Source organism: Hippoglossus stenolepis, chromosome 2 (assembly GCF_022539355.2).
Source record: "Hippoglossus stenolepis isolate QCI-W04-F060 chromosome 2, HSTE1.2, whole genome shotgun sequence".
Taxonomy (NCBI): Eukaryota; Metazoa; Chordata; class Actinopteri; order Pleuronectiformes; family Pleuronectidae; genus Hippoglossus; species Hippoglossus stenolepis.
The window spans coordinates 8,403,612-8,429,634 of NC_061484.1; the positions used below are offsets into that span (position 1 = coordinate 8,403,612).

Here is a 26,023-nt window from a genome sequence, read left to right on the forward strand (position 1 = left end):
AGAGGAGAGTTGCGAGGCAAAACGGCTGGTCACATGAGCAGAGATCTGTTTACAAACCCAAGGCAGAGCAGAGCCAGAGCAAGGGGAGGAAGGGGAAGGCAAACAGCAGACTCGCTCCCTCTCTCTCTCTCTCTCTCTCTCTCAGCACCATTGTGGATTGAAAGTAGAAGAGGGGAAGCCTGCCATGACAAAGCCAGCTGGAGGTGGGAGAGACTGAACACGACACACGCAGACACACTTGTACACACACACATAGCCTTTGTCTCTGATTTTTTTTTTCTCAATTGAAGGAGCAGATGGTTAGAGGGAGAGTAGGATCCCCCTCACACACACTCACCAGCAAACACTAAACCCCAGCTAGAGGACTGTTGTTGACTGTATGGAGCTGTCCTCACTTTGTTTGGGCTTTGAGGGAAGTACATCTCTGCCTCCTGCACTGAGGTGGACTGCCCACTGCAAGATCAGAGGACTGGAGGAGGAGACAACAGACGAGAGGAGAGGGGGATGAGACTTGTGAAAATCCTCTGTTAAAAAAGCAGCTTTGGGAGGAAGACAAAGCGCAGACTTAATGCCAGATAATTACCTTCATTGGACAAGGACTGTCATTTCGAACGGTGGATGTCACTGGATTTGGTAAAGGGGAGACACTGCAGACGCAGAGTGAGGACAGAGGTTTCGTTTTCTGCTGGAAATGTAAGTATTTCCTGTTACCAAGCAGCCTGTGTTGTTTTTGACAGTGTGGATGAGTGAGATTCAGCTTTTCACAATAACAACTCCCGGTATGAGGCTTCTGACGAACAGAAATTTCATGTCAACAAGATTTCTTTGTCCCCTTCTTGGCTCTCCTGTGATGACATCATCCTAGCTGGGATCCAGGAGCACATGAGGTCTCCAGTCCTGGTCCAAACCCCAGTCCCAAATCTCCCAATCTTTACACGGAGTGCTTAATCCAGATTTGGGAATGCTGGGTAGTTCAGACTGCTGAGCCAACATAACCACACCTCCCGAGGATTTGTGGAATCTGGGCAAATCTGAAAATCTTGATGGTTGTTTTTCCGCTGGAGTTCACACAGCCCAACAAAAGAGTGATCCAGCTCGGGTTGAATCCAGGCTCCAAGCAGATTCAGTGTCCGGAGCTCCAGCCCACAGTCTTGGCTCCCGTCCAGCCTACTCCTGACAGGGCCTGAATTTACTGCTGCTGCCCTGGGAGTCAAATTTCATGCAACCATTCCAATGGTGTAACGGTAAGTGAGTAGATTTTTCTGCCATCTGCCAAATACACAAGAGATGCTAGCACATGTACTTACTTGTATTTCGTTAACTCTTAGTCGCTGACAGATAGCTAATGGGATCCACATAATAGGACATGCATGTGAAATCGCAAATTACTGAGAGAGTAGAGGCCTCAGTTTGTTATTTTTCAGGAGGGTGAGGGCACTTTTTTATTCAAGGTCATGTTTGTTTGACAGCTATGTCAACTCAAACTGATGATATCTTATCCTCTCTGACCTTATGGCATTTTATTGTTTGTTTCTGTTGAGTGCATCCTCGCCAGGTTCATAATTGCATCCCTCATTATGCAGCGCTAGGACTTCCCTAGTCCACCCCCCAACCAAGTAACCCCCAGACCCCAGCCACGTCAAATTATCCACCCGATGCCCCCCACAGTGTGCAAGCTGTACCCATTCATTCACTCTAAAGAGAGACACATGGACACTTATGGCCTGGCAAAGAGCGTCCTGGCGGCAAATTAATAGGAACACATGTGGCCTGTGGAAGCGGGGCTTCCTCTGCTTTTGTTTTACCAAATGGTCCTTGAGTCCCCAGAGTTCATTCTGTTTAATGTAGCCCACCCCCTGCCACCTGCAGCGCGCGCACACACACACACACACACACACAACCAGTCACCTCTATACAGTAAGAGTCTGTGGAACAGATGGTGGTGTGGTGGAAGTGGTGTCTGTCCTCCATGTTTGTCTAGTTCACAGCCAATTAATGCGCAGCCCAACGAGCCCTTCAGTCACCAGCACGGCACGGCTCACAGCTCCCTGGATACGTCTGTATCCAAACAAAAACAAACTACTAAACTCCTCACAAATGTTTTTTTAATGTAAATAAATCTCCTGATTTGGTGGGGAGTCCAGAGAGCCACCTACACTATGATTACTGTCAAGCTAATTTACGTATAGTACTCAAGGCCCAGTAGCACGAGCTTCCTGTGATGGCACTGTAGTTCTATGCTCTAGTAAATGATCAACAAATGCAGATCTCAAGAGCTTGTAGCTGCTCTCTAGACTCATAACAGACCAATTTGCCTTTGCAGGTCACACTGTCTAATGTTTATGCTACAGATTTAGACCTGAACAGCCACTTCTGACTGTTGTTTACTGTGGGTCTGCAGGGATGGTTTTGAGGAAAAGTAAACAATGAGTTTGCAAGACAAGCTTTTTGTGCAGCTCTCTATGAAAAAAAAACACAAGAAAACCTATTCAGAAAAAGTTTCCTGGCAGCCATCGAAACAAAGAATGGAAGTTACTCTTTTAAAACAAGTCCATAAGAAATGAGAAGGATTAAAGACTTTAAGGGTCAAGGGTTAAGCCAACATGTAGCTTGGGGCTCTTAACCCAAACAGTTAAAGGTAACAGTTAAATGCGTGTCGGGTATTTAATCTGCATTGCGATCTCTTCCTGTCAGGATGCCTGTGTGGTTTGGGTTCTCAGCGCTCTGAACACTACTGCAGCATGACGTCTGAGATCTATCACCTCCCGCTCAATGTCTATGTCATTGTGCTGGGCATCGGCCTCTTCGTCTTCATGCTCAGCCTCATCTTCTGTTGCTACCTTTTCAGGTTGGTTGATCGAGGACTGTGGAAGTCTGGGTAATTAGTAAGAAATGTGTAAAAGAGATATTTTTGGCATTTTGAACCGGCACTGCAACAAAATGTAGCCCAACAGGTTAAATAGATTTAGATCTCCCTTGGTAATAAGATCGTGATGTGATGAAAGAAGAAATCTTGATGCCAATTTAAGAAGTGTTGCCATGCAGAGCAACCAAAGTTACCACATGTTTTATAATTGTTGGACTTGAAACTCCATAAATCTATACTAGTGTTTATGTATTGTATACATGCATGTTACAACATACAGCAGACAGATGTGTTACAACAGTAAAACCAAAGTAATTCATCAATATGAACCAGTAAGAAAGAGACTGATTGCTGACTTATTGTAAGTAAGAATCTATGTTGACAGAAATATCCAAAAAATATGTTTGGTGAACTCTATTCCTCCAAAGATCACTGATTTATTGATCAAAATGTCCTCCTTCTTAAACATTTCATGACCTTATCAATATTTGTTCAATAGACAATGGACTATGGGCAACATGAAAAAGGTAAAGAATATTAATAACATGAAAAATTAGCAAGCACTCTATGTGGCTCTCATCAGTGTTATTTCTAATTACAGCCGACAGCTGTTTTCCTTGGTAGGATCTAAAAGAAACTGTACAATACATGCCTAGCATCAAAAACTGCAGACAGACCGTGTTGCTGACGAGATATTTTGACTAACATTGTGGAAATTCTAAAAGCAAAAGAGCCAAATATCTCAGTTGGTAGTAAGTGGAGACCAAAAGAAAGCTAAAGCGAAATATCAAAATATTAGATTTAAATTCCTCAGGTGGACACAAACACAACTCTTAATTAAGGCCAATGTTGTTCCATGTCTGCTGCATCTATAAATTGACAAGCTATTGCTAATACATTCACCATAAAAAGACTTTTAAGGCGTTAACATATCAGTCTTCAGTTCGCAGTTCCTTCTACTGCCCCTAAGTGGCAAAAAAATCTGATCAATTAATGAAGGTTTATAACAACAGATGACATTTTGCATATCTGCTGATTCATTCATTGTGGAGAATTAGATGAGAAGATAAAAAGCCCTCCCATATCTGTCTACTAACTGTGGCACTACACATTAGTTTCACTTAGTACAATGGCTAGAAGCAAGAGGATGAGAAATAGCCTGGCTCAGTATCCCCTGTAAAACCAAGAATTGCAATTTTTCCAATTTAAAGGTTTAGTGTGTAGAATTTAGTGACATCTAGTGGTGAAGTTGCATGTTGCAGCTGAATACCCCTCACCTCACCCTCCTCTTCCAAACATTAGAGAGAACCTGTGGTAGCCTTCAGTTGTCATAAGAACTCAAAAGGTGTTTAGTTTGTCCAGTCTGGGCTACTGTAAAAAAAACATGGCGGCCTCCGTAGAGAGGACCCGCTCCGGATGTAAATATAAAGTATTTAAATATAAAGGCCCATTCTAGGGTAAAGAAAACAACAATTCGTACAATTTAGATGAAACACACTATTGAAAACGTCACTAGGATTATTTTATATTCAATTTCTGCCAATAGATCTCTTATTAACAAGATACAATGTGTTAATGAGTAAGCTGTAGGGGTGTTGTCAGGCTGTAACCTTTGTACAGAGTAACTGTTCCACTGCTTTTAGTCATTATGCTACATCCAGACAACCGGCTGCTGGCTGACATTACTGTGATGACTATCTTAAACTGGTCATTTCACATCAGCAACTCTTTACTAACATGGTCACCATATAAACTTCATACGGTGAAAAAATATCAGTTCTTTATCAGTATAAAATATTGATATTATTCGCAGCTTTAAAAATCTAGCGTCAGTCCGGTTATACACAATAATTGTAAAATTGTATATGTTCTCACCTGGGCTTTTTAATCCATAAAGTTTCCCAATATATCTTTTAGAAAATTCCCTCCATCATTACTGTGATATAAATAACCCATGCCAGGATGGTGCACTGCAGATGTAGGAAATAGGAGTAGTGATTAATAGCATTTGGCTGACTCAAGTTACAGCTGTTACTACTGTCTCTTCTACTGTACAGATGTTGTCCTCTCTCTGTGTGTCTCTTTCAGGCTGAAACAACAGGGGACGAGGGAGCAGTTCAGCTACAATGAGGTATGTCGCCGCAATATCTGTCGCCCTGGTTGAACATGTAACACCCGCGTCTGAGGCGGGTTATAAATACTACTATAGCATTTTTGCACTGTTATCGTCAACTCAGTGACACCTAACACCACTCTCAACGGACGACCTTGAATCCACCCATGTGTCATTGCCCACACTCTCAATTTTAAAGCGTTAATCCAGCTGCAGCGTGGAGAGGCCTGATACGATGAGCAGGTAGTGGCGACAGTGAGGTGCAGTGGCAGTTGGTGTTGTTTGGTTTCCGCTCTGGGGAAGGTTGAACTCCAGCTGCAGCTGCATGCATCATCTGTTTTTAGGATGTTATTTGGTTTTGAGGATGATATAAACAATAAAAAAAAAGAACACACACTACTCATGAGGATATTTTAAGCCGTTCAGATCAGGACAGTGAACCAGTGTGAAGTGTTTGTTTCACACACTTCTGCCAACATAATAGTGTTGACACATGATTCACATGACCCAATGCTCCTCTCTTTCCTCCCATTTCCCCTCTGTAGGTGGTGCTGAAGGGTGCAAGCAAGAAACTGAGCCTTCTAGGAGTGAGTCACCTTCTCTAACGTGCATGCACAGTACACGCGATTTGTTTTTTAAAAACATCTATGTTCATCCCCGGCATGTTGCATACATTTCGTGTTTCCCAGCACTATTTCCCCAACACCTCAGGCGATCCATTATGATCTGGGATGGTTTTGGTTAGTTAACTCAATCAACTTCTCCTCGCAGCTGTGATTAGCATGCTGCATAAGCTCGCACACAGTGGAGATGTCCTGAAAATAGCTTGTATCCCAAAACACAGCCATTAAAAAAATAAGAGAGTGCCTGCTTGAGTCTCTACTTGTAGCAGAATTTAGGACTCCAGGAATAACTGCACTCATTCAATATGTATTAGAAAAAAAGGTCTTCCTGTCCCTTCTGATTTCTAAAACATCTGCCTCTCTATGTTCTTTCTTTTTCCCCCCCGAGGCCGTGGTGGTGGTTAGGAGTCATTTCTGTTTTTCAATCCCATGTCGAATCTCTGTTTTTGTATAAGGGGAGGCTGAGATAGTCGTGTTACTTTGAAACATGCTCAAGATAAATGCACCATTTTAAAATGCAGGCTCATGCTTGTGTTATGCTCTGAATCTGGGTCAAATTAAATGACTTCACCTCTCAAATTTATTTCAGCTACAAGCTACGAAAAAGACTGACTGTGCTTTTATCCTTTTTTTGATCTTGCAGCAAACCTGTGCAGTGTGTCTTGAAGAATTCAGGACCAGAGATGAACTTGGAGTTTGTCCATGCTCACATGCATTTCACAAGAAGTGAGTGTTGTTAAACTGGTAATTATGAAGTGCAGAGAAGGATTGGTGTGGCATTTAATGAAATTACAAATTAATTACTTTCCTGCAGTTATATGAAGGGATTACTACTTCTCTCATACATGTACATTTAATATGTAGGTGGCTATACAGACACTACATGTTTTCATAGCTTGCTTTTCTCACCTGGTTGCCTGGTGACGTCTCAAGGTGATAACCTGGCACTTGAGGTGACGCCATCAGGGCAACAACAATCTTTGCAGTCACATGTTCATCGGAAGCTTCCACTTCCAGAGTTGTGAAGCTGTTGTTTTAACTTTGGTTAAATTTGCTTTGATGTAAGAATGTGTAAACAACATGAGCAAAATTTGTTGTATTTTTTTCTTTCGTGTTTAAACACCTCGACGACTCTTTCCAAGAGCTGCATAATTACGAAGAGCTAATTAGTCGGATGAGGTGTGACAGGCATATAAATAAATAATAAAACATATGCGCATTAATCATACAAAAGTCTGGTGAATGGTGGCATTCAGTTTGCAAATGTAACATTTGACAAGTTCACATTTAAAGCTCCTATTTACAGCTGATTGTAAAATTATCTTAATTGGTTTAAGTGATGACATCAGCTATAAAAATAGCAAATGTGGCCTAAATATCCCAAAACAAATGGTGGTCTTTTTAGGCAAACATGCGGTGCTCTAGGTTAGGTGTAATGTGGATGTGAACCTAAAGTGGCCCATGTAGTGAATGGTGAATGTGACCCAAGTGGCACAAAACAAATCCAGGCCATCTTTAGTTGACATGCGGCCTTTCTACTTGCTTAGTTACGGCCCAGATCTGGCAAACATCAGCAGACCTCCCAAGTGGCATCATTCCACATGGTATGTGGGCTGGATGTGTGTTGTGTGGGATGTAAGCCAAATCTGGGCCAAAAAAATTATGCAATGTGGTGCAAAGCATCATCAAATCATATGCAAAGGACACCAGAACATTTTCAACAAAAACTTTCTTTGTCCTGGGCTAATCTGAGCTAAGTGGTTGCTGACAAATCTCAGCAAACCCAGAGAAGAGTTTCTGAAAGTGTCCAACTGAACATCTTTCATGCTAAATGGTGCAAAACATCATTAAATCATATTTAAAAAGACACCAGAACAGTTTCAACAAACCCTGTGTGCTAAGCTAAGATCTAAAAGTGTAGAACTAAAGACTTTCTTGGTAAAAAAACATTTGTATTTACTTACTGAAGGTTAAGTAAACATGAAAGATTTGCATTTACAACTTGATAGCACAAATTATAGTTTTGTCAATGAGGTGACGTAGTGTTATTCAATAAGCTGTGTTCTGCCAGGTGCCTGCTCAAGTGGCTGGAGATCCGCAGTGTGTGCCCCATGTGCAACAAACCCATCCTCCGGCTCCACACAGACGCTCCCCAGGGCGCTGAGGGGCCAATGGACCCAGAGGAGGTGTGAGTGAATCAGGGGAAGAGACCAGACTCCCCCTTACACAAAACACACATATTAAATCCACTAGGGACGATGGGCAGCGGTCATCTTTTAAGACATCTCACAGGAAATGTTGATAATGATCCCAGGCCTTGCTGCTGACTATTGAGCAATATGCCTTGGTGGAAATTGGATATTGACAGCACCAAGATGGTTTGGTCAGATCAGTCAGGGAGAGGGTGGAGGAATAGGATCTTTTCATAAAAATGCTCCTAGTTCTACTTCCATATTGCACTGCTCACCAAAAACATGACTGGAAAAAGGAGCCACTTTAGAACGCAGGATATCATCGCAACTGTCCCTGGACGACAAGTGCGGCACTGCCAGAGACAAACAACAGAACAGGCATTCAGCAGGACATCAGAGTACAGGATTAGTATGGATACCTCTAATATCTCAGGGGTGTAACCAATATAGCCAGCACAAACCATATCAGTCACCCTATAACCCTGTGCCACACATGCATCTTCTTCAGTACTGCCAACGTAGGTGAAACACTCCAGTTGTCAGAGGTAACCACGACCTCCGGATGAAACCAAGACCAGCGGGATTACAACCACAACGATTTAGGTAGAAGATATTGTTACCGATTGTGACCCAGGCCCTTTCCCTAAAAAAGAGACTAATAGAAAACTAGTCTTGCCTGTATGTATTGTATGTAAACGTGTCCCTATATATATTGTTATTTTGTATTTGTTGCTTTTAAAATAAAATGTCACGTAATGTATTGTGATGGTGCTGGATTTATTGAAACATCAACCAGAAACGATGAAACATGAAAAGAAGGATAAAGGACTTTTTAAAAAATCTGTTCAAAAACATTGTAAAGTAATGATCATGACATTTCTCTTCTCACCCTCATTTACAAACAATGGATCAAAGTGTAAGTTGATGAAATGCTGAACACCAGTTTGTTTTTAACATGAGTTAATGATTTACAAAGGTTTGGTGTTTTCTGCAACATTAGAGCATCCTGCCCTGACTTTCAGGTTATACTGTTCCCGGTCCGCAACATAAAAAAAAAAAAGCTAAACTACAAGTTACAAAGGTGATTATTCTGATTAGAAAAACATTTTTAGTTTGCAGCCTCTGTGCCTTTAGCTTCCACAAACTCCATTGCCTTCTCTTTGACTGCCTGGATGCTCTGTGGGGTGCCATGCTTCTTTTCGTACTCCAGGTAGCGCTTGAAGAAGAACTTGATCTTTTTCACTGAAACGCTCAGGTGGATCACACGATCAAAGAGCACCCTGCAGGGGACAGGAAGTAGGACGTTTTATGTGTGATCATAACACTCGTCTCCATCTGTGTAACGTATACCAGGAGGGCTCGACAACTGATCATTTGCTCACCTGACTTCCTTCTGGGATCCATGTTTGATCATCAGGTCGATGAAGACGGACCAGAGATCGGTACGTTTCGGATAACTGGTCAGGACTTTGTCCAGCATGGTGCGACCTTTCTCCACATCACCAAAACGGAACTCCAGCTGAGCAAACTTGGCGATCACATCCACACCTGAGTGGAGGGAGGACAATAAATGAAAGGTTAAAACCTGTGGAGAGGCACAGCTGCAGCAGATAACAGAATATGACCGGTTATATACACTACACGCTGACCTTCACTGCACAGTCCAAGGGGTGACAGGTCGCCGGTTACAGTCAATTTATTGCAAAGACAAGCTGACTTAAAACTCCTGTGGCATGTCTCAACTAGTCAAACCGGCCATCTTACTTACTTTCTTTGGAAGGAAGGCTTTTTAGCGCCCTCTGCAGGAGAGCAGCGGCAGCGTCACTCTGACCCTGCTGGAGCAGGAAGGACCCGAAGCTCAGCCACACAGCCTTATTCTGACGGAAACGCTTCACCATCGTCTTGTACAAGCCCTCCGCATCCTGGGTACAGCCACAAAGGCAATGTAAGCTGCAGCACACAGTATTTCAAATGGGCAAGAGGTGTAAAAGCTCAGAAATAAACTGTACCTTGGTCTTGTCGGACTTGGCGTAGATGTCAGCCAGCTGCTGGTAGACGGGCATGGGCTCACAGAACTGCAGAGCCCGCTCAAACACTTTCTTCAGGGTCTCCTGTGTGCCGTACATGTTCTCCAGGTTCAGCAGCGCCACCCACACATTCAGCTTCTCCTGCTCCTCCCTGGACCAACACAGGATCAGATTGTACTTTAACAGTGGCAGTAAGGTCTTGCACATACACAAAAAGAAGCAGAAAATGGATTGCAACATGGTAACTCATCATACCAACATCCACTTTTCTTCATAAGGAATAAGAATTAAAATATAAAAGTATTCATTCAGTGTTTTACTGTGAGAAATAACAATTATAATCATTATAGGAGTAATTAAAATGCAGTATTCTGTCAATGACCTGAAGGAAATCGTTTTGAGAGCCCTCTCAGCCACAGCACGGGCCTGCTCGATTTGTGTAGCCTGCAGATGGTGAGCCATGTACTGGAGCCACAGCAGAGAGCTGTTGGGCGAGGCCAGGAGCAGGCGCTCAAAGGCAGCTGCGTCTTCGGGGCGCAGGTTCGGATCCATGAGCTCGACTTCCCGCTTTACCAGCGCCTTCTCTGTCGCCTTTTTCTCCTGGTCCAGCTCATGGCGAGACTTCTTCTGTGGCTGAGGACAGCGGGAGATTTAAGACAACAGATGAAGACGATATAAAGTGGTGAAGAAGAGCAGAAAGAGAGAGAAATCATACATAAAGACTTGTAACGCCTCGGCCACACTGGGTGTGTGTGCACTTCTCTACTGCGTCACGTGCAAAGAGCTGCCATGTGAGATTTCTGGTTTGACTACAGTACTTGCTCGAATAAAAGTAGGTCTATGCACTCAATTAAATGCCAGGACTCTATGGTATGAAGCCGTGCAACTTCTGGTCCTGCAAATACTTCACAGTTAAAACCTTGTTAAAAAAAATGAATGGATTCACTAGCCAGTGTGGCCCGATAAATACAAAGTTGATGACCACTGATGACAAAGTTATATTCCATTAATAATGTTGAAATGATAGATGCTCCTCCTATGTTTGCCTCACCTTGCTGCTTCCATCTTGGTCCTCTCCGTCACTGGAGTCCCCATCCTGAGCTGCAGAAGCCGGCTTCAGGGAGTTCAGGCCCACGTCCCACGAGAAACCTGCCGCCACCTGTAGTCTGGATGGAACTGCTGAGCTGGACGTCACCGGCTGAGAGAAGCGAGGGAACATTTTTATTTATCAAGTTTTAGATAAAAAATATCACTGCACCTACCGTACAGAGCTGCGTTATATCGACTTACTTTTGCAGCATCAGGTTTGGGTTCTTGTTCACCTTCCTGATCCTCCTCCTCCCGGAAGTACACCTCCACTCCGCTGTCATTATCGTCGCCCTTTGCTTTTTCCGTTTTTTTCTTTTTCTTTGGGACCTGGGACTCTGCTTGTTTCTGGCAATGAAAACAAAATTTAAGATGATCACCAAGGATTACATAAAACACAACACACACATAATTGGCTGAGTGGCCGTCTGGTTGTAATTAAAGCTGCAGAGTATGCAGATGAGATCAATGGAAAAAAGGATAATGAGTCAATGCTAAATGAAGAAGGCATTGACCAATGTAGAAGTGGTTCCCCATATTGGGTACCAACTCAGCTACTTAAGTTGCTGAGCCGTGACTCTTATAGAATGTGCTCTCAATTTAATGGAAAGTGGGGATAGCGTCTGATGTGAAAGAGACAAGAAACTGTGGCTCTTTGTTACCTGCTCGCTCTCGGAAAGAGTGCGTTTCTTCTTAGCAGCATCATATTTCTTCTTCTCCTCTCCAATCAGCCGCAGTGGCAGACGGAGAGATTCTGGAAGGATGTCCGGCTTCCCGGTGTCCACAGGAAGCAGAGAGAGGTTGACAAACCCCTCCTCTCTGTCGATACTAAGGATGAGAATAGAAAGAGCTGCAGACTAAAAATGACACAATGAGAGCATTGATTCTAAAAAGACTAACATTAAGTTGCAATGGGCAAGAGATTATGAGTAGACACGGTCAGTATTGCACTGCTGGATTCTGCCCATTTGTCCAAGTCCATTTCTGATGTCTGGTAAAATTGGCTTCTGAGGTCTCATTCTCCTTTCAGCATTTTGGCCCTAAATCTGGTAGTTATGCAGGAGCCGTACTAACCATAGCAACCATAAAGTCGTAGGTACTATGAAATAAGCTCATTGGCACACACACAGAGATGAAATGCGTTTTTTTTTTACCTGAAGATCTTTGTGGTGAGCAGCGTGTTGGGAGGCAGGTGCTCAGAGAGGACCTTGTGGTTGCTAACAAAGTACTTGGTGGACTGCTGAAGTTGGGCTCTTCCAGTTATATTCTGAGATAACCTGGAAGACAAACATGTGGGGAAAAGGGGTGAGCATATGTTCACAAGCTGAAAAAAAAGTGTCACCTTTAACAAGATCACAGAGCAGGAAGAAGAAATAAAAGCTTTAACGGACCCTCGCAATTTTACACAATCTAAAACACAGGTACCAGAACGGATTTCTGCTCGTCTGACTGACATCTCTCAGTGGATGTCCGCACACCACCTGAGAATCAACCTTGACAAGACCGAGCTACTTTACCTTCCGGGGAAATGCTCTCCCTCCCATGACCTTACGATCACCATCGACAACTCTGTGGTAGCCCCCACCCAGACCGCAAGGATCCTGGGTGGGACACTCGACAGTCAACTCTCCCTTACTGCCAACATTGCTGCAACAACCTGATCGTGTAGATACATGCTGCACAACATCAGGAGAATACGTCCCCTTCTCACTCAGAAGGCAGCGCAGGTTCTGGTCCAGGCTCTTGTCATCTCATGCCTAGATTAATGCAACTCCCTCCTGGCTGGTCTGCCTGCTGGTGCCATCTGATCTCTGCAGCTCATCCAGAATGCAGCAGCTCGTCTGGTCTTCAACCAACCTAAGTTCACTCAGACTACTCTGCTCCTCCACTGGTTACCAGTGGCTGCCTGTAACAAACATACTAACAATATCCTAATCACAGGCTAGTCCGACTGTTTAATTGTCTTTGCGCACATATATCGGAACGTGTTCCATCAACACATACCAAAGGACTGAGAGAAAGTCAATCATTAAAAAACATTTTTAGGGATGGTACCAAAACCTGGTATTTAAGAAGCCTCTGGGTAAAGACACTCAGAGGCATAATGCATTCCTTCACTCAAGATGTCCTCACTTTGTAAGGTCTATGCTTAAAACAGTACTCACAACGAATTAAGTACAAGTGCACATGTAGACACACACACACACACACAGAGCCCTGATCTCAGCACAATGGGGTCAGTGGGGTCACATGAAGAAGAGACAGAAACACTAAAGCAACCAAATCCTCAGAAGAAACTGTGACAGGTTCTTAAAGATGTTTGGAATGAGCTACCTGCCAAGTATTTTTCAAAAAGTCTACAGAGGAGAACTGGTGGTCAAACTAAATATTTAAATTCCATGAAATTAACTGACCAATACGAACTGTTCATGATATTATTTCTGCAAGCTCTGTGCAGCACTATAAATAACTAAATATATTATATATAAAAATGATCAAATAAAATACATAATCTAAACTAAAAGCAAAAAAGACTTAAAAGATTCAGGTACTGTACAGACTGTAGTTCATCTGCAATTAATTTCACTGGCATCTCTTAGAGCACAGTCATGAGAGTGGAGGTGTAATATATGGATGTGTTTATTCCATCAGAGTAAAAACTGCAGCTGAGACGCATTCCTGTGTGGCGTCACTGAACAAGAAGCTGATCTCAGCTGAATAAAAGACATTAGGTTTTTACTTCTAAGGCAGATTCAAATTTCTTCCAATCCCACAAATGTTTATGGATCTTTTACTGATCTGTGTATCAAAGAGGATTTCTGATTGAACACATGGTGCACTAGTTTGAAATTAAATGTATTTAATATTTAATCCAGGATTTCAATCAAGAGTTGAAGGTTTAGAAGAGAAAGGTTCATTTTGTAGATTTCATTTTGTAGATTTCAAATCAATAAAATTGTATTTGTATAGCCCATATTAACATATCACAATTTGCTGCAAATGGCTTTAACAAGGTGCTAGATACACATATTCAATTGACCATTAATACAAAAACAGTGTCTTTCCTTTAATCAGTTTGGGATCAGTTAGTTTTTAATTCAAATTAGTTTTAATTTGAACCATTTTCAATATTGACAGTGGAGCATCACTTATGTTTAAATTGGAATCACAGATTGGGATTTTGAATGTAAACAATGCATAAAAAATAAATAAATAAATAAATAGAAGAAAGAAATGTTCTAATAGCAAAGGCATGTTGTGGCTTTGATGTGTCAAAGGCACGCAGCTCTCGACTTTGATCATTCTGAAGCTAGATAGTGGCACACAACTCAGAGAAAGAAAACTCTTGACAAAGTCAAATAGCAAGATTACTGCTGATTTAACCTCAGAACGAAAGAGCAATTCTACCACCATGTCACAATTCAGAGGGATCGATGAACATATGAGAGATGGATTTCAGCACAGGAGGGAGGTCCAGACCCTTCAAGAAGAGATTGGACAACTAAAAGACCTGTTAAACATCGAGAAAATCAAGGCTCAAAGTGAACGAGAGTGGAGAATCCAGGCCTGCAATGACCTGCTGGAGACCCAACAACGGTTGGAAGAAGAGAAATCCCTGAATGAACAGCTCATAATGATGCACAGGGACTCTACAACCACCAGCTCCATGGAGGTGGTCACTGAGCAACAGGCTGAGAAGGAGAAAAACAAAGATCCCCAAAAAGGACAGAAGAGGCAGACACCTTTAAACACAATCCAAAGGCATGAGGATCATATCCACACAGTGAACCAGCAGAAGGAGGAGGAGTCAAGTTTTTATGCTGAGCAGGGAGCAGATAAGCTCTCAGTCATGACTGACACAAAAGAAGACTGGGCTCCCAGACCTCAGGCCACCAAGCCACTGTGGTCTGCAGTTTACGATGAAAAAAACCGTCGGCAGCAGTTCCTCTCTAATGATGAGTTTGAGGAATCCTGCACAGACAAAAGGTTCATCTGGAAGAATGCCAGAACGTATCTGCACTGAGGAAACCAGAGAGGGACACCCAGCCAAAGAGACTCTACTTCCAACAAGAGACACTGTGTGAATATTTGCACATGAAATAATATATAAAAAGAAATCCTGAAAAATAATTTATTAATCGTTAAGAGTAATTTAATCACAAATGTTAATATGAAGCAGCTCATGTTGCGTCGTGTTTTGCACATGGTCAGCAGGGTCTGGGTTATCCTGAACAGGTAGAGGGATTTTTCAAATTGAAGGGGTGTGAAGGTACATGTAGTGGTGAGGTGCCCTCTGCTTTTTACACTGCACGTCTGTAATCAGGAAAAACTGATAGCAATAGCCATGTATGTCAGGGACAGAGTAACAAACTCAGTGCAGCTTATTATCAATGCACAAGGCTGGAGTCGGGTACGGACAGAAAAAAAAAATATATATCAGCCCGAGCTGCTCTCTACTCTTCCACTGAAGCGTTTCAACTCCTCCAGCCTGATGCGTTTTTCTGAGCAGGTTGACAGAGACGAGCAGGAGGATCAGTCGGACTCACCGTGTCTCTTCTCACGTGTTCTTATCATTGAACGAACACTGGGAACCAGGCGGTTGTTCCCCGGGTAGTGACTGCAAGCTCCCGATCACAAGACAGCAAGTTGTGTACGTGTATGAACTCTACCTAAAGCTAAAATTCAGTGCTGGTGGTTACCTGATGAAGACCCCCTGCTCTCCCACAGACTTGACGTAGCCTCTGATGATCTGGCCTTCCTTCAGTTGGTCTATAGACAAAACCTCTGGGTCCTTCACTAGCTTGGCCTGCTGTGGATTCAGCCTAAAGCAGAAGAGTTACAATCAGCAATACATCGTACTAAGATCTACCGTCGTCTCAAAGCTTTGAGTTGTTACAGAAACAACTGTATCTGTTTTTTGCAGTGACATTTGTAATACCTTGATGGACGTAGAGACAACTGCCACTTGTCATTTTCACACGCAATGAGGAAACACCTGGAGCAAAAGAGGAGACAGAATATTAATCTCTTAATATAAAGTGCAATTGAAACTGAGAATAGTACAGGGTTTTTTTCATTTAGCTGCGGTTTGTTGAAAATGTTTCCCCATAAATGTATTGTGAGCAGGAGAAGTTCAACATCCACAACAATATTAACAGTTAATTTTGTTTGGCTTAAATCACAGTTAAACGTTCACCTTCTGTTTCATTTAAGTACATTATCCACAGTTTGTAACTGAACTAGAACGTTACAAGGCAAACATTGGCCGGGTGTATCGAGCAGGATTTATACACCTTCCAATCTGCTGGACTGAATGTCAGATAGCTCTGGAAAACATCTCCTGCACCTTTCTGACAGCAGATTGAGGCAGGGGGTCCACTGTGGCCATTCATTTCGGCAACCACACCCACTTCAAATTGTGATTGGCCAGTTTTGTTGAGGTGAGGGAAGGAGACAGGCATTGTCCCTCACGGTCTATGGCCCTGTTCAGACCTGCGCTGTGTCCAAAATCCCTCACTAAATAGTCTATATAGTCCACTATATAGTGACTATATAGTGAGTTTTCCATTACGTAGAATGTTAAGTGAAATTTAAGGGAAATTTAAGTTAAGTGAAATCATGAGAGATGAGAAGGCAGCAGGAACGACCCAACCTGTCATGCAAGTGAGCAGAGCAGCGCATCACAACACAAACAAACCGCAAACAACTTTGTTTCTACATTTAAAGATGGTCATTCACTGTGTTTTGTTAACTGAATGTATTAACACTAAGTGTAAAAAAATGTTTCCACCGGCTGACGTTGTTGAAAGTCATAATCCTGCAACAATGACTTAATTACCGGCGCAGGGAAAATGCGGCAATAGACCCAATATAGTAAAGTAAGGGTTAGTGAATGATTTCGGACACAGCCCTGGTATTAACATCCGTCCTGAGAGATCCCATGACAAGTGGACAGTGTAAAGTACATCTGTTCACACATATTAAAAAGCATCCTGAATGCCTCTCCTGTGACCACTGGCGATCAAATCTCACGTCCTCGCTCTATACAAATAATCAGGTATGTCATTTGTTTTTCGCAAAGACCAAATTATGTTTTTGCCGATATGTCTGATGACATTGACTCTCAGAATATGTGTCGTACTTTTACTGAAGGATCTTCATAGCAACATTGCGGCTGCATCTACCGACCTGAGGAGCTGATCCGTGCTGTATACATCCAGTGGGTTCGACCTGTAGGCATCAGCCAGCTCAGTGACAGCCACATACCCCTTGCCACCAAAGGGAAGCTTGACCATGAGGCCTTGTGGCTGAATATGAGTCACCATCCCCAAAGCAACGCTGCCTTCCTCCAGCTTATGGACTCCTAGAAAACACAGGGAACTAAGGAATCAAACTCTGTGCTTGCATTTGATAAGTGACGCACAATCCAAACGTAGAACATTCAAAAATAAAAGCACAGTCTAAGCTGCTCCAACCTGTGAGTGAGAGCCCAAAGCGATGAGGTTTGGAGTTCGTTTCAACCACTGTAGCACGAATTGCTTGCCCCAGCTTGTACAGCTTCTCTGGGTGACTGGCATCCTGGAAATAAGCACAATTTACTGAGATTTTAAAATCACTGTTCATCAAATTGCAAACTCTCTCCAACTGCGAAAAGCCAATCAGACATGTGCTTTTCCAATACATGAAGAGGCATCAGGCAGATACTGCTTCAAACTTACTTTAGGATCAGTGATCATGGCCAGAAGTTCTACTGTGCCAGTAATACGTGGATCAGTGGTGACCTCCAACAACTTCCTCTTTGGATTAAACTGGAGCAGAAACACAAGCACAGTTCAATTTGTCATTTTATGATCGAAGAGATAATTTTGGAGATTATGTCCAAGATGAAATAAAGCAATACAATCTTTAAAACTTACCTTTGATACAAAGCATGTAATTTCTTCCCCGACTGTGTAGCTGCTAAGTTTTTCTTTTGCTCCAACTGGTTTGAAATCTGAACTTTTATCTACTTTACTGCAACGAGAAAAAGAAACTGTAAACAGACCAACAACATGTAGAACACATACACATCTTTAGTTTTATATCGTTGTGTAACTGTGCAATACTCATTTCTATCTGTGCAATTCAGTGGCTAATGTGCCATTTGTTAAACTGTATAGATTCAGCTGACACTGTTATTTTTATTCTATTTATATTTTGATATTTTTGTTTATATTGCATGTTTACTTACTTATTACTTGTACTGATGTCTATTGTTTGACTGTCCTCTTTGCTGCCGCTTTCCCAATGTGGCACTAATATAGGTTTCATTTATCTTATCACAATATTTAATCTGTGTACTAGATTTTATTAAATCAAAACGCTACGGGCATCAGTGTCTGAATGTTTTTGTGGGATGTTATGTAATGTTGACCATGATAATTGTACAATGCACTGAATGACACACTTACCTGGGTATTAGAGTGAGCTCAGGAATGGTGTATGTAAATTTGGGATGAGAAAACGGCAAGAATCTGAAAAAAGAACATAATTGAAATTCATTTGAAGTTTAAAACAGTTTACCATGTAATACACACTTTTGCAGGGGTTTAAAGGTTGAGAATGGGATAAAAACTAAAATCTACTCAAACATGTAAACTGAGGCTCTGAGTGCTGCATTGTTAACCTGTTACTGACGGCTTCTCGTCCCCCGATGACCCGGGCGGTGACCACGCTGCCCACTTTCACAGAGGACGTCGGGAAAGATCCCTGACACACTTCGGCCACCTCCATCACCTCAGACACGTGCACGCTGCCGGTGCTTCCATCCTCCAGTGTGACCTGAATGCTGACAGGCTTCACCGTCCGCACTTTCCCCTCCAAGGTTTCGCCAAAGCAGTGACCCTTGGAGTCCTGCTGGTTATCGGAGGTCGTGCGCTGTCGTTTAGGGGCAGCGCGTTGCCACGACACTAGGGGGAGCCCTTGTAGTTCCTGACAGCTCGGTTCTGTCACCTCAACGGCCAAACTCATTCCTGCCTTCAGCTTCTCTGACGCAGAGAGGAGGACCTCATTCATGTGGCTCCTGGTTTGGATCACAGTCAGCTTTGCTGTATTGTCCAATGAGACCACGGCAAAGTCTTTGTCTATGTACTGCACCGTCGCTCTGTGTTTTGATCCTTCAATCAACTGTAGAAATACAAACAGAAACACAAATATACAGAAAATTAAGGAGGACAATAGTAAAATTATCAGAAGGAGCATTTCAGACGAGTAATCATTTTAATTAAAGTATTTTTTCTTCTGGGTAAAGGAAGGCAAGTTTAACTTATTTGGGTGAGCAGGGAGTTTCTATTTTTCTAACCAGGTATTTTTTGATTTGTTAACAATATCTGAAAATGCATTTTATCACCACCACCAATGAGGTTATGTTTCCCCCGCCTGTTTGTAAGCAAGATTACACAAAATCTGCTGGACGGATTTCCACAAAACTTAGTGCAAGTATGAGGTCCTGTCTTTAACATTGTGACATATAATACTTGTGAATGATGTAAGCACAGTGAAGAGGTAGGACACAAAATTGTCAGATTTGTAAAATGCTATGAGATTAGCTGTTTATCATGTTTATTGAAAACCACAACCTTCATTCAGGAGCAAAAATGTGTCTGTAAACTTAAAAGAAATAATGTGACATTTATCGTGATGATTATCTGATTGCCAATCCCACCTCTGTAATTTTCATAGTCACATAAAACCATTATGATATTGTCTCACAGTGTGACTCTTTAGAAAACGACCATCCACAGCATATTACTGTACAAATGTGGTCAGCTGAGCGTTCCTGTTTATAAAACAATGGTATGAAGAAGAGCAACACTCACAGATTTCTTCTTTTCCACCAGCTTGGGAAGGATGGACACATGGACAGAGGCAGACAGGATGTCCACATGAAGGATGACGGCAGTAACTTTCTGTCCTTCGGTCAAGCTAACACCTGAAAAGGACGCGGCCAACAGGAAACGAATAGTTTATAAAACTAAACTGTGACGTGTAAAGAGACGCGAGATGTTAGTGAACAGAGAGGTGCAGAATATCCTCAGTGCATTGTACTGACATCAACACATAGTAAATCTGGATTATTAATGTTAGTACAACATACAAAAACTAATCGATGATGCAGTAATTCATTATTTTGGTTGATGCAATCATAAAATGAAAACCTAATTTCAAACCAAGACTGAAACGTGAATAACGACAACTTTTCATATGTTCCAGGTTTTGTACATACCCGTGACATGGTACTTGTTGGCCAGTACGGTGGCACTGACCAAGTCATGAGACTTAAATATTGCTCCGTCGTCGTTCACAGTGTCCACAGTCAACTTCAGCGTCTGACCAACACACAGAGCAGTCAGCTGCTGGCGGAGATCACAGTTATCTGAGAGTAACGGTGGACATAACGAGAGGTTAGACAATGGAACTGATGAATCAAAGTATCGATAATATCAGATTTTCATTGAACAAACACTGCACGAGGCAGCTGTTTTCATCTGAAGCTGCTTTCAGATAAACTCTGGGTCTGAGCAGAGAATCCCCTCCTGCGTTCTTAATATGTGAAAGGAAAACTCTGCACAAAGTCCTGATCCCACTGTCCGGACATTTTCCAGATTTCATGTCTGAAAACAGCTTAAGGCTAAACTACCTACACACAGAAAGTGACATCACATACATACCTTTCATAGCCAACACTTCATTCAAAGCTCTTCTCTCCTGCAGACCGTTAATAAGTCTGGTCTGGGCGTCCCCGTCTCGAGGAATGACCTCAGAAATCTTCAGCGTGACCAGGAAACGCCGCTTTTCCTCATCCAGGTTGGTCACCTTGGCGATGACGGTCTGGCCCAGCTGGAAGGCGGCTGCTGTGTCGCTGACGAACTTGTCAGTCATGGCCTGGGAAGCAGAGCAGTGGGGGGGAAAGGTTAGTAGGAACAATTTAATTAGCAACATGCACATATGCAACACTAAGCTCTTTACTCACCGACTTGGGTGCCAGACCCACAAGGCCGTATGGGAACTCCACAAAGACGCCATAGGACATGATGTTCTTGACCCAGCCAATGAGCTGCATTCCAACTGTGATCTCAGAGAAATCCTTAGCAACCAGTCCCTCCTCCAGTGCCCACCTCACAGTCGGTTTCTTGGTGAGCGACTTTGAAAGAGGATTCAGTTAAGGAAAACATGATTGTTTAACCACCAAAAACAAAATAGGGTTGAGGTTAACTTTTCAGTTGTGATCAGATTCACACAACATCAACAGACACTTTAAAAACAGGATACAATTTGCTTGTTGTTGCTGAAGCAGACGAGGTTTGAGATGTCGTCTCCCTCCTGCAGGCTCTCCCACAGCAGAGGGCAGTTGGACAGGTGATCAGAGAGGTGCATGGTGGGTAGTATGGCTCGTATGTCATCAGGCAGGATGGAAACCTCCAGACCGTTGACTAACTTCTTCAGCACCTTGGCCTCCAGCTGCTACATTAAACAGAGAGATTATGTAGATGTGAGATCCGTCAAAATTGTAGAAGTCGCAGGTTGGTTAATTAATGTAAAAAGGAAAAAAAGAGATTTAAAAATTAAAATTAAAAAAATAAAGCCTGAGGTCTTTAACTCACCTTCCCCACCTCACAGTCGTCCTGGAGTTTGGCAGCTTCCTCAGTGCCTCCCTCTACTGCACCTTTAAAGGACAGCACCATCTTTTCCTTCCCCGGGTCGCATTTGAGAACTTTAGCCTTTAACACCTGGAACATCAACCACAACAAACAACTTGTAAGATGCCAAATACTTCATAATCCAATACTGGGAGCATGTGCAACAAAACAACTTTATATCCGTTATCATTGACCAACCATTGACAACTGTCTCAGTTAACTCTGGGTTTTCTTACCCGGCCACACATTTTTTAGAGTGACCGAGGCTGAGTCGATAATTATGAGCAACATCATCAGAGCCATGAATAAAGTTCTTAATATGATATGAAAAATCTGCTGGTAGAACCGGTAATAGTCCAAAAGTGACATTAGTTTTAAAGGCCCCTGGAGTATTACAAAACAAACAAACAAACCTTCATCAAATCATTGAGAGAAACCGGACGTAATGTGATCTCCTCACCTGCCCAATGTAGAAGACCTCCTCAGGACTGATGATGGGCTCAGAGCTCAGTTCACTGATCGGCACCAGACCCTTGACGTTGTTGTAAAAACGAATGATGCAACCGAAGCTTTTGATGCAGACGATGTAGCCCTGGGAAATGCTGCCGGGACGAGCATCGTTAAAGGTGAGGAACAACGGCAGGGTGGTTTCCACCAGGGCCTTCTTTCTGGTCAGGTACAGCTTCTTAGTCGCTGGATCCACTGACAGCACCTGAAGAAAGAAATTCACCAACAAACACACGGCTGAGTAAGAAAAATGGTCAAAACCTGCGTGTTACAGATTGTATTCTTGTGGTTTTCCCAGTGGCTTTAAAAAAAATTTCAGGAACTGCACTGACCCGACATTTGACCTTCATGCCCTCGATGTACTTCTTCTCCGGGTTCTTCAGGAGGATGTCAGACAGGTGGGTCCGAGGCACCAGACCTTTAATATGGTCGGACAGATGCACCACCATCCCATGACTCAGCAGGACTGACACTTTCCCCTTAAGAGGAAGAAACAGGGAAGAGAGAGGACGTGAGAGACAACAGAGCCAGGACACATCTAAAAATCAATCAAGAGGAATCAAAAGAATAATACATGTGAAGACAGTGGGTGAACACAATAAAATATATATATATACAAATAAAACTGTTTTTCATTTGTTTATTAACTAAAATATTTCCTCCATTTGAATTCTGAAAGATGTTAAACACCCCCAGAAATATTTTCTTTCAAGTTTCCATATTATACTTGTGTTAAGTTGTGTATTGTACCAGTCCTTCTTTCCAAACTGGTCAGAATCAGCTACCATTTGTTGCTTAACAGATTTTCAGGTGAATTCAAGTCAATTATACACTAGCGCTTTTAAGGAAGTGATGACAATTAATTCTTACCTCCACAATTTGACCAGCCTGAAGATCATGATATCTATAAAAAGGCCTCTCAATCACACTCCTGTAAATTAAAAAAAATGAACATTTTCAGAATTTCAAAGTCAGAGAGTCAAAGTTTAATACGTGGTAAGATGCAAAAAATATTGTAATGCATACCAGCGCAGACTGGCAAAATGAATTTGTTCCATGGGGCTGAAGTCCAGGATCCTGCAAGTGTGCTCAGGCTTTGCCAGCACTCTGTTCTCATTGGTTGGCTTATGCATCTCCTTCATGTGGTTCCTCTGTCCAGAAAGATGATAACATGATGATGATGTTAACTCAAGTCTACGTTGACTGAATATCTACAGACAGTATTTATTATTCTTTACAGACATCACATCGACTCACGTGCACAAATGCCAACATTTTATCAGGCAGTTCCAACATGGCTCCAGACATGTGGTGAACAGTGGTCATCTTACAGTCCTTCACCACCTCACCAATGCGGTCGCCACAGGAAGGAGTGGGGTTCAATCTTTGCTCGGGCTGAACGAGGTAGATGCGCAGACTCAAACCCACGAGGCGCGTGGACTGCTCCACGTAAAGCACACACGCATATAGCTGGAAGGGTGAACGCAAAACAGGGTCAACTTCAGTATCTTGTATCAACACATGACACAAAAACATTAAGTGTTAACAGATTTCATCCAGGATCATTTTAATAGGGTGAATTTCAAATGAAAACACGTCAATAACGACTCTTATCAGAAAGTTGAAAACAATGACAGATACAAAGCATCGAGTCAGTTTTACCTCGGTTCCCTCTGTGTAGTTTGATGCCTGTTCTGGCTCCATGTGCAGAAAGTCCACCTGGCCACTGAAGGAGGACAGGAAGTCCAGGATCAGACCGTGTTTTGTCACCTGAAAAATCAGAAATTTCAACATTATCAAAATGAAATAATTAGAGTAATTACACAGATACTTACAGAGCGATAGCAGATCGTTCACTGGACACAAAACAACTGGTTCTTATCGATGATTTTTCAGAGAGGGTGTTTGCGTATCAAAGTAATAAAACAGAATCAATGTTATTGTGAAAGTTGACTCCACCTTTTTGATTGTGGCTTTGACCAGCAGACCAGGCAGCAGGTTGGTGAGGTTCCAGCCCTGCTCGTCCTTAGCACAGGCCTGGGCGACAGTCAGGGGGTTGACAGAGAGCCGCACCACACGTCCTTCGTTCTTTACTTCTTCCACTTTACAAGTCAAAAACTGACCTACTTTCAGCTCTATAGACATGAACAGATAGAACAAGACATACATGTTCTGGGATAGTTTGATCAGTGAGATTAATTTTCCCTGACGGAATTTCCTCAGCGACTATAAAACAATCTAAAATACTTTCTCATACCGTCCAGATTGTTTTGTTTGTCTGCTGCCTTGGACAGGAAGGCTTTGGACCCACTGATGCCGATGTCAATTATGCAGCCATGATCCTCCACACTCTCCACACATCCACTCAAGATCTAATTCAAAACATAGAAACAACATTTCAATACGTGCTCGGTTCAAAATCTAAATTCACTTGATTGACTGATGCATGACTCACCATGCCAGCTTTCACTGAGCTCGAGGTGAGAGCCTTGTTCACCAGCTTTGGATTGACTGACAGCTGGATGCTCAGAGAGCCTCCCTTCGCTACGTCCAGCTTTGCAACCACACATCTTATCACCATGCCGGGGGAGAAGAGGTGAGGCAGAGAGAAGATGTCCTGTAAGCATAAGAGCCAGACATTATGAATATATATTTAAAAAAAACATCCTGGAGTGTGTGTGTGATATCATCAACACGATAGCCCCTTCAAACTGTAGAGTGAAATCATGAGCCCACAGGCCTACCTCTGTGTCAGCTGAATCCAGCTGCTCACTGAGCAGCTTGGTGTACGAGTCGCTGATGTTCCTGATGTTGAGGAAACCTTGCAGACCACAAGGCAGACTGACCGTCACCTCAAAGTCTGCGACATCCTTCACACAGCCCAGCATCAGCATGCCCTCCTTCAGATTCTGTTCAGAAAAAAATAAAAACAATATCAAGTCAACTCTGCTGAAACAAACTTTAGATTAGTGTCACACTGAAAATCAACTCACTAAACCCATTTAACTGACTCAAAACATGCATTAGGTCTTTACTTGGAGATTACCTTCAGATGCAGGATTTCCACACACTTGGCTGCTGCGTTGAGCGCAAGACCATCACTCTTCTCTTTGCCCGTCTTCTGCTTCTTGAGTTTCTTGGCATCATCTTTGAGCGCTCCCTTTCTTTTCGTTTTCGCTTCGGCCTGTTCGTTTGACTGCAAGAGAACCTGTTGTTAACTGTGGAAAAACTGATGTGTTCTTTCGATAGATATACATTTTTGAAGCCAGGAGCTAATTGTATATTCTGTAGATAATCGGTGCACATCTAGATACAGACAGAGGAGAAGATGAGCAGTTGTCTACCTGGAAGAGATTGTCCACTTCACCCCGATGAACCACTGGTTTACCATCAGTGCTCTTCTTCGCTGTCCCTCCTCGAGGGAAGTCCTCCTCTGCTGATGCCATGTTTGATGTCGTGTCGTCTGAAAACACACAAAATCCATGTGGATAAAAATCAACTTTCAAGCCCTTTAAAACTAAAAAATCAGTTAAGAGATACCACAGAGAGATCTCTAAAATCTCTAAAGCTACTTTTTGTACATTCATACACCTTCATACGTGTTTCTATTCATTTCACATTTTAGAAGTTGCGGTCCAAACATGCATGAGATAATCGTTAGCTAAAGTCAACACGTTTTAGCTTTCGAGCTAAATGTGGAGCAATTTCTGCCAGACACCACAAATCTTCAAACAAAACCTCGTTTTGTAATCGAACACAAATCAAAATAAACCTCCGTCCCTTACAGTTAAATATCTCCTTGTGTTAGATGTTCGGCTTCGGGGTAGATCCAGATTCACATGTTGTTCAGCAGCACGCCATGTTCACGACCCGGAAGAAAAACTCAGAGAGGCGTGTCCTTACTTGTCCAATCACAGAGCACAACCGATG

At 42.6% G+C, this 26,023-nt stretch overlaps 2 protein-coding genes across 6 annotated transcripts; one reads left to right on the top strand and one right to left on the bottom strand.

The window, feature by feature from the left end:
* The first annotated feature begins 13 nt into the window (after positions 1–13).
* Positions 14–8,554, top strand: zgc:175214 (uncharacterized protein LOC557610 homolog). Of its 4 annotated transcripts, none has more exons than XM_035180852.2 (8): positions 20–203; positions 291–693; positions 866–1,244; positions 2,695–2,848; positions 4,955–4,997; positions 5,525–5,566; positions 6,246–6,328; positions 7,674–8,554. In XM_035180852.2, exons 3-8 carry the CDS (start codon positions 1,220–1,222, stop codon positions 7,792–7,794), a joined length of 468 nt encoding a protein of 155 aa, XP_035036743.1. In that variant the 5' UTR covers positions 20–203; positions 291–693; positions 866–1,219; the 3' UTR covers positions 7,795–8,554. The 4 variants fall into 4 exon arrangements, with proteins under 4 accessions (XP_035036760.1, XP_035036743.1, XP_035036752.1 ...); XM_035180861.2 differs by having other exon boundaries at positions 297–693; XM_035180869.2 differs by having other exon boundaries at positions 14–693; positions 820–1,244.
* Positions 8,553–26,000, bottom strand: pdcd11 (programmed cell death 11). 2 transcript variants are annotated; one of them, XM_035180770.2, is made up of 36 exons: positions 25,879–26,000; positions 25,438–25,556; positions 25,140–25,289; positions 24,838–25,002; positions 24,549–24,710; positions 24,351–24,465; positions 24,053–24,228; positions 23,756–23,863; positions 23,351–23,563; positions 23,120–23,244; positions 22,964–23,024; positions 22,426–22,572; positions 22,047–22,298; positions 21,551–21,676; positions 21,219–21,410; positions 20,920–21,090; positions 20,618–20,831; positions 20,173–20,322; positions 19,766–19,878; positions 18,574–19,073; positions 18,359–18,421; positions 17,825–17,921; positions 17,627–17,716; positions 17,384–17,486; positions 17,097–17,271; positions 15,847–15,903; positions 15,608–15,730; positions 12,062–12,184; positions 11,570–11,735; positions 11,112–11,246; positions 10,873–11,019; positions 10,204–10,454; positions 9,804–9,972; positions 9,563–9,716; positions 9,177–9,342; positions 8,553–9,074 (listed from the first exon to the last, which is right to left on the bottom strand). In XM_035180770.2, exons 2-36 carry the CDS (start codon positions 25,537–25,539, stop codon positions 8,903–8,905), a joined length of 5,433 nt encoding a protein of 1,810 aa, XP_035036661.2. In that variant the 5' UTR covers positions 25,540–25,556; positions 25,879–26,000; the 3' UTR covers positions 8,553–8,902. The 2 variants fall into 2 exon arrangements, with proteins under 2 accessions (XP_035036661.2, XP_035036651.2); XM_035180760.2 differs by having other exon boundaries at positions 11,112–11,255; positions 25,879–25,998.
* Between the last annotated feature and the right edge of the window lie 23 nt (positions 26,001–26,023).